General features: G+C 39.7%; 1 protein-coding gene across 1 annotated transcript in view; it reads left to right on the forward strand.

The window, feature by feature from the left end:
* Positions 1 to 13,426, forward strand: part of LOC126260591 (integrin alpha-PS5-like) — a 563,809-nt gene that overhangs the window by 431,508 nt on the left and 118,875 nt on the right. Inside the window, exon 16 of the mRNA XM_049957927.1 lies at positions 8,133 to 8,349. Within this exon, the coding sequence (XP_049813884.1) occupies positions 8,133 to 8,349 (217 nt within the window). The remainder of the gene's footprint in view (positions 1 to 8,132; positions 8,350 to 13,426) is intronic.

Genomic DNA, 13,426 nt, shown 5'->3' on the forward strand with positions numbered 1-13,426 from the left:
AATTAAGTACTACGCTGTTAACATCAAAAAAAAAAAAAAAAAAAAAAATTAGGGATTTACATCTACATCTACATCTACATCTACATGGTTACTCTGCAATTCACACTTATGTGCCTGGCAGCGGGTTCATCAAACAATTTTCATACTACTTCTCTACCATTCCACTCTCAAATGGTGCGTGGGAAAAAGGAACACCTAAATCTTTCTGTTTGAGCTCTGATTTTTTTTATTTTATTATGATGATCATTTCTCCCTATGTAGGTGGGTGTCAACAAAATATTTTCTCACCCCTATTGCGCAATAACACAGAATGAGCTGGCCTTCTTTGCAAATAGTAAAGGAATCTCCCACAGGCCTGCAGCACATTACTGCCGTAAATGAGAGCAGCATAGCATGCTTCCATAGTTAAAGTTTGCTCTATAAAGCACATGCATACCCAATTGGATGGAGTCTTATTGAAAGATGGATTAAATTCTCTGTTAATGAAGAATTACTTGTATCCCAACAACTGGAAACGCATGTAGTTATATCAGTAGAAGATCTTGGTAAGTATAATGAAATTATTACTGATCATTCTGCATGAGTAGATGAAACAGGTAACTGGTCAAGTGAAATAAAACTATTTTTGTGGAATATGAATGCATCAGAGAGTAAGAAGGTTGTAATGAAACAACCAACATATTTTCAGTAGATTGGTAATCATTGGATTTACAGTAACACCCCTATTTTACATTTCAAAGCAGTTCAGACTTAAAAAACGTGAAATTGAGGAAAATTAAGAATTGAGGAAAATGTTAAAAACATGAAAATACAAGCAAGAACATATGTAATTGGCATAGATGTTTAAAAATCATAATCCTCTTCAATAAATTTTATAAAATCTGTATAATTTATGGAAATTAAATGTAAAATTTAATATTTATACAATAATTTCTGGTAAAGAATTTCATCAGTTCTTAAAAATTAACAGGTTGGAACAAGAAGAAGTAACCCACTAAAAAACTGGAATTTGCATCTGCGTACAAAGTAATTGAGCTATTTTCCAACATACTACAACCACAAGTTATATGTCAATTATTTAAATTATTTAAGAGATATTTTCTTTAACCTCACCCAATAATAAGCAAACATTGATGAACAAGGTGACTTAAACTGAAACCTGTGAAACTTGGTGAAAGATGGTGGAATATAAGGTATGGGGGTATGTGTTTTCCATCTGTAGCTAGTGACAGTGCACCATACTATTGCCAATGTGTGCCATGTGCACTTTGAACTTTTCACTTGCTGTAATGTAACCATGGCAGGTTTCATGAAAGCATGTATATACACACAAGTTTTCCTTCACATGTGGTACTTACTTATTCCAATGAATATGCAATAAAGTTTCTCTGTCCCAGCAATCCGTTACATTTATAACAATTTGTTTGCTGTCACAAGACATTAAACACCATCATGGACTGCAACAGAGATGAATAACTGTTCACTGAACATGACCTGTTAATTGTGGTGCTGCACATGGCAAATGGAGTGGCCTACATTGGCTGTAATTGGTAGAGGAATGATACATTCCATATTCTGTCAACAGGCTCTGAGCAGAACCAATGTAGGAAAATTAATGCATGGTAGTGAAGTGCATGCAAGCTTTAACTGTATATATTAATCCTAAGTGAAAGCCGCAGTCAATCCATTCACATCCACGAGGATCTCCTCAGCACGGATCTATGGAACGAAAACTAATCTAATCTAATCTAACAATACACCAATCACATCAGCCATTTTTTTGGAACAAGCTGCCAAGCAAGCTTGTTGTTTGTCACTCAGTATGCTAGAAGCCACTGCATTTGTGTGACATGACCATGCTATAAAGCTATTGGATGGAGGTGGAAAACAAACATCCAAATTGTTGTAATGTGGCAGTTTTCATTGTATTTCAGTTTTCATTTTATTTCACAATGTAGACTGGTTATGTCAGTTGATGTTATAAGTGTGTTAAAATTTCTGCCTAGGAGGAGCAGAATGAAATTCTCATGCCAAATTTAATTTATATCTTTTGTGACTGTTTATATTTTATAATACTTCACTTAGGAATTTTGAATGTGCCACAGGCTAAGGTCTGTAAACTTTTTACTTGTGTTACTGTGGTGGAGTTGCTGCACTGGTTGTTGGTGACATAAGAAGTCGCCAGCCATGAAGAGCTCACTAGCTGGAAATGACAGACATTTCCTTGATCCTCCCCAAGTGTATTCTTTGAGACTCAGTACTTGAATTCAACTGTTTGTGAACTGAGGCCAGCTCCTCCTGCTTGGCCAGCTCCTCCTGCTATTGCTCACAGAGTACATATTTTCTACCCTTCTTGGCAAGACTAACTGAAAAAGTAAAATATAAAATCTCACAAATACCTAGACACTCAACTTGTTAACCTCCTGACTTGTCAGCAATGGATGCCGATACCTTCATGAACTGTGTAGCTGCCTGTTGTGTCCTGCCCACTCATCTATGTGCACACATTGCTAAGGTGATTGCGAATCAGGCCAAGCAGAGAACTTTTGTGGTGGAATGGACTGTTTTTCTGCACATGTGTGACACTGTGATATCCATACCTTGCCAAGTACAATGTTGACATGCAAACTGTTTCATACAAACAGTCAACCAGTGTCCTTGGTGAAGTAAGAGCAACACTTATTTTCCAGTGCTTTAGGGATGAACAAATGTGACTCTCTAATGTCATTTTGAACAAGAATCACACCTTGCTGTGTAGTGAGGCTATGCTGATGTGCAAAGTATCAGCAGACTACAGAGTTCTTTATGCTTATGCTGTGCAATGAGTGAGGCCAAGATGTGCAAATGTATTGTAGCAAAATGTTCAAATCTGAATCAGTTTCCCTGGTCTGTGTAATTTTCCTATAGTTCACAGGAAAGGAATGAAGTAATTCAGAATCCTGAGCATCACCGGCCAAAGTGGCCGTGCGGTTAAAGGCGCTGCAGTCTGGAACCGCAAGACCGCTATGGTCGCAGGTTCGAATCCTGCCTCGGGCATGGATGTTTGTGATGTCCTTAGGTTAGTTAGGTTTAACTAGTTCTAAGTTCTAGGGGACTAATGACCTCAGCAGTTGAGTCCCATAGTGATCAGAGCCATTTGAACCAATCCTGAGCATCGATGTGACATCAAGATGCAGCATAAGCATCAAGGTCTGTATCAGGGCCAATCGGATGATGTGAAAGTGCATCCACATTACCATGTTTAGCCGTCTGATGATACACAATCTCATACCGGTACTGAGACAACAAGAAAGCCCATCATTGCAATTTTTGGGCAGTTCACACAGGAACCGGCTTCATCGGATGAAACAAGGACTACAATGGCTTGTGATCCACTACTAAGTAGAATTTTCTGCCATACAAATAGTGGTGGAATTTGGTGACACCATGCGCAATAGCCAGTGCCTCTTTCTCTGTTTGTGAATAGTTACACTGAGCTTTGGACAACACTTTTGATGTGAAAACAATAGGCCTGTCTTTATAACCAATTCTTGTGAAAGAACTGCACTGATTCTGTAAGAAGAAGTGTATCTTGCAACACCAACTGGTTTTTCAGGGTCAAAGTGAACCAAGCATTGATCGCTGAGTAATGCACCTTTAAGTTTTTGTAAAGCTTCTTGGCACTCAGCTTTCCAAACAATGGGGACATTTTTTGTGATGCAAGTGATGCAATGGAGCTGTGGTTTGTACAGTATAAACTATAATAGTTCATTTTCCCTGAAACTGGCTACAATTCTGTGACACTGCAAGGAACTGGCAAATCTCGTATGGCTAAAAAATGTAATTGAAGAGAATGTACAACTTGACTGCTTATGACATGATCAAGGTGTGTAATTCAGGTTTAATAAAATCACACTTGTCCAGTTGACACTTTAGTCCAGCATCAGATAACACACAAAGCAAATCATTCAAATTTGCAATGTGTTTTTCAGGTGTATGACGTGCTACGACAATATTGCCCGAATAGTTTGAACAGTTTGGCACTTGAGTAGTCAGCTTTTCCAAATACTGTTGGAAAATGGCAAGTGTGGAAGCACTGCCAAAAGGCAAGCACACATATTTAACTAATTCTAAATGAATGTTCATAACACACATATTTTTGAGATTCTTCATCTAGTGGTATTTGAAGATATGCATCACGCAAGTCAAGTTTTGAAAAGTAATGACCAGTGTCTAATCTGTCATGAGATCCTCTGGGCATGGCAATGGATAAGTATGAATCACAGTTTGGAGGTTGACTGTAGACATAAAGTCAACACAGAGGTGAATTTGAAATGAAGGTTTGGGGAACAAAACCAGTGGACGTGCCCAGTTGAAGATTCTATGAATAATACAGCAGTGACTTATGAACTGTATTGTTTCACTTGTATTAGTAGTTGTATACACTGAAGAGACTTCTTATTTGACTATCACCAACTGATTATGACAGACCATTGTAAATTCTTAAAGTTAGGTACTGTTATTTATCTTACTGTAATAAAAATTCATTAATACGATTTGCTTGAATTGTGGTATAGCAATCTGAGAAATCAGGTTTCCTAGACACCCCATTTTCAATGAGTAGGCAGGACACAACACTACCTGTTCAGAAGAAAGGACAACTGAGCTACAGACTTCCTGGATTTACCCTTACAAAACATGACCTCTTGAATACATAAAACATGCACAGAATATAAGTAGAATATACTACCAAGAAAACACAGGAGAAGCCAAATACTTAACTTACTGCCATGGAGATGTGTCACAGGTGACAGTTGGAGCCAGCCTAAGTGGCTAACTATGCTGAATCAAGTGATCACTTGTTTTCAGAACAAACAAAAGAGCAACTACTGCATTACTGATCCCCGACAAAACATGAGAATAAATCTATTAAATACAAAAACACACAAGAAATTTAAGCAATATATACTGTAAAGAAAACAAAGGGAAAAATAAAAACTTTCTTTTTGTGTTCTCCTCAACCCACTGTGTTACCTACCTGGATGCTGGCCTCCAATTCTCTAACTGATTGATAAATACCTTGTTCATGTCAAGCCCACGAACCATCAGTATTACCTTTAATTTGACAGCTGCTGCTTCTTCCACATTAAAAGGCATCTCCCATGTTCTTTGGACACTTATTCATGGAGCATCTGCAGTGTATCAAAGATCTTACAGAGATCTTCACTGACAAGCACTATCATCCAAACTTATTTCACAAACTGATCTCCCATGCCATATCCATGCACACCCCTAATCCTCCAACTGCCCATGTGAACAAGCTACATAGGAGCACATATCTGCATTACCCAATATCTTACCACACTGGAACAACTTATGCAGATTCTTTGCCATGGTTTCCACTACCTATAATTGTGCTGCAGTTGTCCTCATTTCTTCTAAAATGGTGGTTTGCAACCCAACCAATTTACAAAATATCCAGCCCATTCTTATGCCATCCATTATCCAGAAAACTTTCCACTTGGGTAATATTTCTCCACAGTTGAATACCTAGTTTCAAGACATGTCCTACACACTCACCCAGCACATTTTACTCCAGTCCTGTCATAGGCATAGCATATTCTATCAGAGGCAGGGAAACCTATTAAAGCAACCATGTTGTAACTATTGCATGGTCTTTTGTGTGGCCATGATCACAAAAAAAGCCCCCCATCGAAATGAATGACCATTGACAAACTGTGGCCTATGTTACAGTTGACCACTGAGTTACAGAAAATGCTCTTTGAGCTCAATGTACTTGGCTTAAATGGCTGCTTCACAACCTAAACCAACTGGATGATGCTGCCCTCCTCTCACTCCTCCAATAACAACTTCCTTGATCATCCTTACACTCACTCATTCTTTGGTCCCACAATCCTCCAGACTTCCATCTCTGCTAGCCTCTTCCTGCACCCTTCTACTCCAATCATCCCCAAATACCCCCCCTCACCCCTCCTACCAACACACAAAGCTAATTCCATCACTTCATCATATATCATATGCAAGATCCCTTTCCTTAGCCACAGTGAGCTCACTGATGCCACATTTCTATTCCTTTCCCTTGCTGCCTGTCCCTCCCAGGTGTTATTTGCTCTTCCATACAGCCCTACATTCATCTCCCATCTCCCCTGTCTCTCACCCATTCTACCTGACACAATGTAGACTGCCAGTACAACATATCCATATATGATTGTCTGTCATTATGACTATCCCCTCTATAATGCATAAAACAATTAAATGTGCAAGCTTGAAAAATGTCTTTAATTGTTGTTTAAATCAAATGCACATTTTTGTAGTGAAAATGCTAGTCTAATGAAAGACGGCTGCATGATAAAAATATTACTATCATCTGTTTCTTTTGGCTCCCTAATGAAAACAGGGCTCATTGAAAGAATTTGTGTCTATGTAGTATGATCCAGGTTTTGATTTTCAGGTAAGTACATTGTGTGGTTAAACTTCATTCAGCTGCTTTTTTTTATTGCCTTCATTTCAGACATGGTATTTTTCATGTTTCCACACTTTCTTCAGTTTTAAAACTTGTTCATTATAGTCAGTTACAGCAGTTACACAAATAAATAATTATACTTTCTCTCAAAAAAGCTTTATCTAAGTAACAGAATACATCAATTTGTAATTACACTCATAATTTTTATCATACAGAATCATTTTAATTAACTTCCAAGTATAAAATATGAAACTACAACTGTTCAGCAAGGCAGTATGTGCCAATAACTACAGCTCACTCCTATGAACATATGACTTCTCACAATAACATTATACATGTGTCAAAGACATTCATTTGGATAACAAATGAATTACTTATTGACAATCTTTTCTTTGAAGTTATTTTAAAAGTTTATATATAATAATGTTAATGTTGATTACTTCAAATGGAAATAAAATTGAATAAGCAAGTTTCTAGATAAATCCAATATATGAAAAATAATTAAGTTTTTAGACAATTAATATTATTTATGTTAGATCCATAATTTTGACACATATTTTGTATATAAGTGTGCAGAACTATTTTATTGATACCATTAAAAGCATACAAAATGTGAAATTACAATTTTGAACTCTTTTGCATCCTATAGTGAATTTTTGAAGAGTATTGAACAGTCCATTTATTTTTAAATGTATTGACAAGTATTACATATAGGAAGTGGTGAGCTATAGATCAGTTCCATTACACTGTGCGTAAGTGTTCTGTACTAATTCCAAATAACAACACTGCCTGAGTGCTCAGCACCATTTTCAGCCTTCTTTATGCCCCTATCCAGTGTTCTGTATCTCAACTATATGATGACTGGCCAACTTTGCTCCTTCTCTTACTTGTATTCCACATAATCCTTTTAAGTGTCTTAAAAATCACACAATTTGTTATTTTATGTCCTCCAAACTGAAAAATTCATTACTGTTGTTTGTAAAATGTTGACTCTTGTTACTACAATTCTGCAGCATATACCTCTGTAGTCCTTGAAAATGCAGTATTTATTTTCACTCTCTGACAATTACAGCTATCATATGTGTACTAACACTTCTACACCTGAAAATTCACTCAACTTAAACTTGTAATTATCTGTTGCTTCTGTACTTCTGTGTTTGCATATGGCAGCAGCAGGTGTAAATAGAAAATATATATTATAAGTGAGGGGGCAGCAGCACTCTCTCCCTCCCTCTCCCACCCCTCCCCCCACCACCACCCCTCCCCATCACCTTTATTTCTTTCAGACTAGCAGAGTCACCGTTAAAATTAATATAGACTGAGGTAACCCAAATGATTTATAGAAGAGAAAGCAGTTAATAATGAATACAGTTTCTAACAGTTGTGTCTCTTTGCTAATGTATATTTGGACTAGTTACATACCCCTGAAAATTCATGATAAAATCCTTGAAGAATGATGAATGAATGGATAAATGCATGTTTTATACTAAAGCTCCCGATTTTAAATTCATTCTTAAAGATTGTTTGTCATTGATTAATTGATACTCAGTGTCCTGCAGGTGGCCAGAGTCTACCTAATTAATACTTAAAAGAAAATGTATACTCAGAGGAGGCTGTAGAAATTAACAAAAGGGATATGTTTGTGGCATTGTAATTGTATCTGTTTCAGATTTGGTGGAAACAATGTTTATATTGTTGGTTCAGAAGGTCTAATATCATTGGAAGTGATGCTTCACAATGGCTGTGAGCCAGCTTATTCAGTTACCTTGACAGTTGAAAGTGAAGCATTAATTGAACCAGCAAAAATACCAAAACTATGTAAACAAACAATAGATCTAGAAATTGTGTGTGATATAGGAAATGTATATAATGATACCATAGTGGCAGTAAGTATTATTGTGTATTATGTAGTTATTAAGAAACAAATGAACCCACTATTAATATTTTTATTTTAGTTGCACTCAGGCAAAATCAGTGGTTCCATATCTTTTACTCTGGCTTTACAATCTCAGTGTGAAAGAAATGGTGGCATAGTATGGACATTTTAGGATACTGCTCCACTCTTTCAGAAGTTTCAAAAATAAGTTGTTTTAGGAAATGTGTCTCATGGTACATTATTACATAAGTGATTATATTGGTGACTGCAAAGTAGAACCCTTTCTTCAGGACAAGATCTTTGCCTTCTTATAATTTAGTGTTTCACCTTAGCTGCCACATTACTTAAAAGTTGAAGTTTTGTTTCATTTAACAAGAATGCACAAATAAATCTTCTGGTATAACACCACATTACTTTTCTGGTGACATTTCTTTTATGGACATTTGAATGTCATACAAGTCACATTTCATGGCCTAGCATTTCGTGTTCCAAATAACAGAAATATCATCGGAGGCCATAACAACTCGGAAAGCAGTTACAACATCCAACAAGTTCAACAAGCTGAATACTCTATATGTCTCAAGGCAATGGTCTGTTCGTTATGTCTTCAGTACACTGACTAAGAGAGCATAGTCTTGTTGAACTGTTTTATGGTGTTTTGTTTAGTACTAAGGCCCACTACTTGTCTAATTTCAGTTCCTCTTATTTTCTGTTGAAGATGTTTTTGTGTTTCTGAATATCTATGGCTTCACTGTACATCCAAGTATAGTAATGATTTGGGCTTGATAAAATCATTGTATAAGAGAAACAAATTTGGTGATTCCCTGTTTTCTATACATTTTCAGGAATTGCCAATTTATTCCTGCTGGCCAGAAGATACTTGCATCGATCATATCACTACTATGTTAGGATGCATGGAGAGACCACATAAATTCAGAAACATAAAATCAATTTGATCAAAAAGAAAAGGATTGAAACTAGACAAGTGATAGACCTTAGTACTGAATAAAGCTCTACAATATAAGTCAGTATGACACAGTGATCTTAGGCAGCAGTCTGATGAAATCATAAACCAGCTATTGACTGACTATGTAGTAGCACTTCAGACTACTGAGCTGGTTTGAGATTGTAACTCTTTTCTGAGTTTTTATGGCCCTTAATGATGTCTCAGCACTGAAACAGTAAATAGTAAGCAGAGATTATGCCTCAAATGACAGCCTAATTATCACAAAACAAATATCACAAAAAGCACAAATACCAGACATGAAAGCCTGCATTGTATGAATGTATTACTGTAATTTCTCTCCATCCTGAAACCTACCTGTTCCACAAGCAAAGCAACATGAAAGCCTGCATTGTATAAATGTATTACTGTAATTTCTCTCCATCCTGAAACTTACCTGTTCAACAAGCAAAGCAACAAAGGGTAGGTCCATCTTCCATTGCTATAACTGACAGCAAAATGCTACTAGCTCGCTAAGAGAAGTGTAGAGGTTGACAGATGAGCATGAGTTATCTGACAGCCAAAAATGTTTATGATTTCATAAGATCCCCCTAAAATGAAACAAATATATATTAAGTTGAAAAAACAGATTTTATGGGAACTGGAAAGTACTGGATTATTTGGGGGAGGAGAGCAGTCAGCGAAGGACGGGGAAGGAAGTCGGCCATGCCCTTTCAAAGGAAACATCCTGTAGCGATTTAGGAAAATCATGAAAACCTGAATCAGGATGGCCGGAAATGGGATTGAACCATCGTCCTCCTGAATGTGAGTTCAGTGTGCTAGCCACTGCGCCACCTCACTCGGTAACTGGAAAGAATCTGACGAGGAAAGCACTGTAATTCATACACTGGTGAACCAAAATATTATGACTACCTGCTTAAAAGCATATTGATCCACCTCTGGAATGCAATTCAGCAGTGATTCTGCATGCTATGGATTCATTAAGTACTTTGTAATTTTCCAGAGATTTGTGGCACTGGATGCCTTTGCACATGTCACAAACGTCCCGTAACTTATAGGCAGTTGGTTTGTGAGTGCAGAGCTGGTGCCCAATAGCATCCCAGTTAAGTGTTACTGGATTCAGATAAGCTGAATTTGATGGTCAAGACATCAATATGAGTTAACTAGCATACTCCTCAAACCACTATGGCAGGATTCTGGCCTTATGACATGGACACTATCCTGCTGCAAGATGCCATCACAGTTGGGGAAGACATCAAGCATAAGGAGTTTACAGATGTTTCCTAATAATATTCACGTAGTCCGCAGGTGTCATGGTGCCTTGGATACTACCTCAAGTTCCATGGAAGCCTATATGAATGGCCCCCATAACATAATACTGCTCCCATTTGCCTGTATCCATGGTGTGCTGCTTGTTTCAAGCAGCTGTTCACTTGGATGGTGGCATATCTGGACATGACCATTGACCTGGTTTAACAATAAATGGTATTCATCCAACCAACCAACACAATTCCATTGATCCATAGTCAATTCTCAATGATCTCATGCCCAATGTAATCATAATTGACAATGTTGTTGGGTTAACATGGAAACAATTAGGTGTCCTCTACTATGGAACTCCTTGTTCAACACTGTGTGCTGAATGGCGTGTTCCATCACATTTGCACCTGTGCCACCAGTGTCCTCTGTCATCAGATCTGCAACATCTGCTTTGGAGAGTGGGCAAGCCTATGGCCCAAATGTTCTGTGATGAGGTATGGACATCCAGCTTCTTGTCTCCTACTCATGGTTTCAGCATTCTTCAATCACTTTCCATGGATGCTCACAACAGTAGCACGTGAACAGGTGACCAGCTTCACTGTTTGTACTTTTGTTAAAGTCACTTAAAACAATAGATTCTCCATTTATGCCACTTATTGTCACTAGAATGATTCCCCAAGTGTCACTGCTCCCCTCATATACTCCTCTTACTGCATCATGTGCCCTCAGCACCACCAGGCAGCATACAACCTTGAGTTGGACATAGGTCACAATGTTTGGGCTCATCAGTGTATAATAAATTAAGAGAATCACATTCTTGATTTGGAAGTCTCACACAAATCACATTTTGCAAAGCAAATACAATGTTTTGGTGTTTGCAATGAGATACATCAAATTTAGAAATCACAAAACTATATGAGAGGTATCAGTATTGTGGAGGATAGTTAAGCTGGAATGCATGAGTTATTATAACTTTAGTGACATTCACGTTGACAGAAAATATTTCCTAAGTGTAATTACATGGTAGGATTGGAAGTGTGAAGGAAAAATATACACTCCTGGAAATGGAAAAAAGAACACATTGACACCAGTGTGTCAGACCCACCATACTTGCTCCGGACACTGCGAGAGGGCTGTACAAGCAATGATCACACGCACGGCACAGCGGACACACCAGGAACCGCGGTGTTGGCCGTCGAATGGCGCTAGCTGCGCAGCATTTGTGCACCGCCGCCGTCAGTGTCAGCCAGTTTGCCATGGCATACGGAGCTCCATCGCAGTCTTTAACACTGGTAGCATGCCGCGACAGCGTGGACGTGAACCGTATGTGCAGTTGACGGACTTTGAGCGAGGGCGTATAGTGGGCATGCGGGAGGCCGGGTGGACGTACCGCCGAATTGCTCAACACGTGGGGCGTGAGGTCTCCACAGTACATCGATGTTGTTGCCAGTGGTCGGCGGAAGGTGCACGTGCCCGTCGACCTGGGACCGGACCGCAGCGACGCACGGATGCACGCCAAGACCGTAGGATCCTACGCAGTGCCGTAGGGGACCGCACCGCCACTTCCCAGCAAATTAGGGACACTGTTGCTCCTGGGGTATCGGCGAGGACCATTCGCAACCGTCTCCATGAAGCTGGGCTACGGTCCCGCACACCGTTAGGCCATCTTCCGCTCACGCCCCAACATCGTGCAGCCCGCCTCCAGTGGTGTCGCGACAGGCGTGAATGGAGGGACGAATGGAGACGTGTCGTCTTCAGCGATGAGAGTCGCTTCTGCCTTGGTGCCAATGATGGTCGTATGCGTGTTTGGCGCCGTGCAGGTGAGCGCCACAATCAGGACTGCATATGACCGAGGCACACAGGGCCAACACCCGGCATCATGGTGTGGGGAGCGATCTCCTACACTGGTCGTACACCACTGGTGATCGTCGAGGGGACACTGAATAGTGCACGGTACATCCAAACCGTCATCGAACCCATCGTTCTACCATTCCTAGACCGGCAAGGGAACTTGCTGTTCCAACAGGACAATGCACGTCCGCATGTATCCCGTGCCACCCAACGTGCTCTAGAAGGTGTAAGTCAACTACCCTGGCCAGCAAGATCTCCGGATCTGTCCCCCATTGAGCATGTTTGGGACTGGATGAAGCGTCGTCTCACGCGGTCTGCACGTCCAGCACGAACGCTGGTCCAACTGAGGCGCCAGGTGGAAATGGCATGGCAAGCCGTTCCACAGGACTACATCCAGCATCTCTACGATCGTCTCCATGGGAGAATAGCAGCCTGCATTGCTGTGAAAGGTGGATATACACTGTACTAGTGCCGACATTGTGCTTGCTATGTTGCCTGTGTCTATGTGCCTGTGGCTCTGTCAGTGTGATCATGTGATGTATCTGACCCCAGGAATGTGTCAATAAAGTTTCCCCTTCCTGGGACAATGAATTCACGGTGTTCTTATTTCAATTTCCAGGAGTGTATGTGTGAAATATGTGGCAATTATTTTCATAACTATACTGAGGGAAATTTCAATAGGGAGGATGGAAGTAAACCAAGGAATACTGGTTTGGATCTGAAACTTCCTGGCAGATTAAAACTGTGTGCTGGACCGAGACTCGAACTCAGGACCTTTGCCTTTCACGGGCAAGTGCTCTACCAACTGAGCTACCCAAACACAACTCACACCCCATCCTCACAGCTTTACTTCTGCCCATATCTCGTCTCCTACCTTCCAAACTTTACAGAAGCTCTCCTGCGAACCTTGCAGAACTAGCACTCCTGAATGAAAGGATATTGCGGAGACATGGCTTAACCACAGCCTGGGGGATGTTTCCAGAATGAGATTTTCACTCTTCAGTGGAGTGTG

The sequence above is a fragment of the Schistocerca nitens genome, chromosome 5 (genome assembly GCF_023898315.1).
Source record: "Schistocerca nitens isolate TAMUIC-IGC-003100 chromosome 5, iqSchNite1.1, whole genome shotgun sequence".
Classification (NCBI taxonomy): Eukaryota; Metazoa; Arthropoda; class Insecta; order Orthoptera; family Acrididae; genus Schistocerca; species Schistocerca nitens.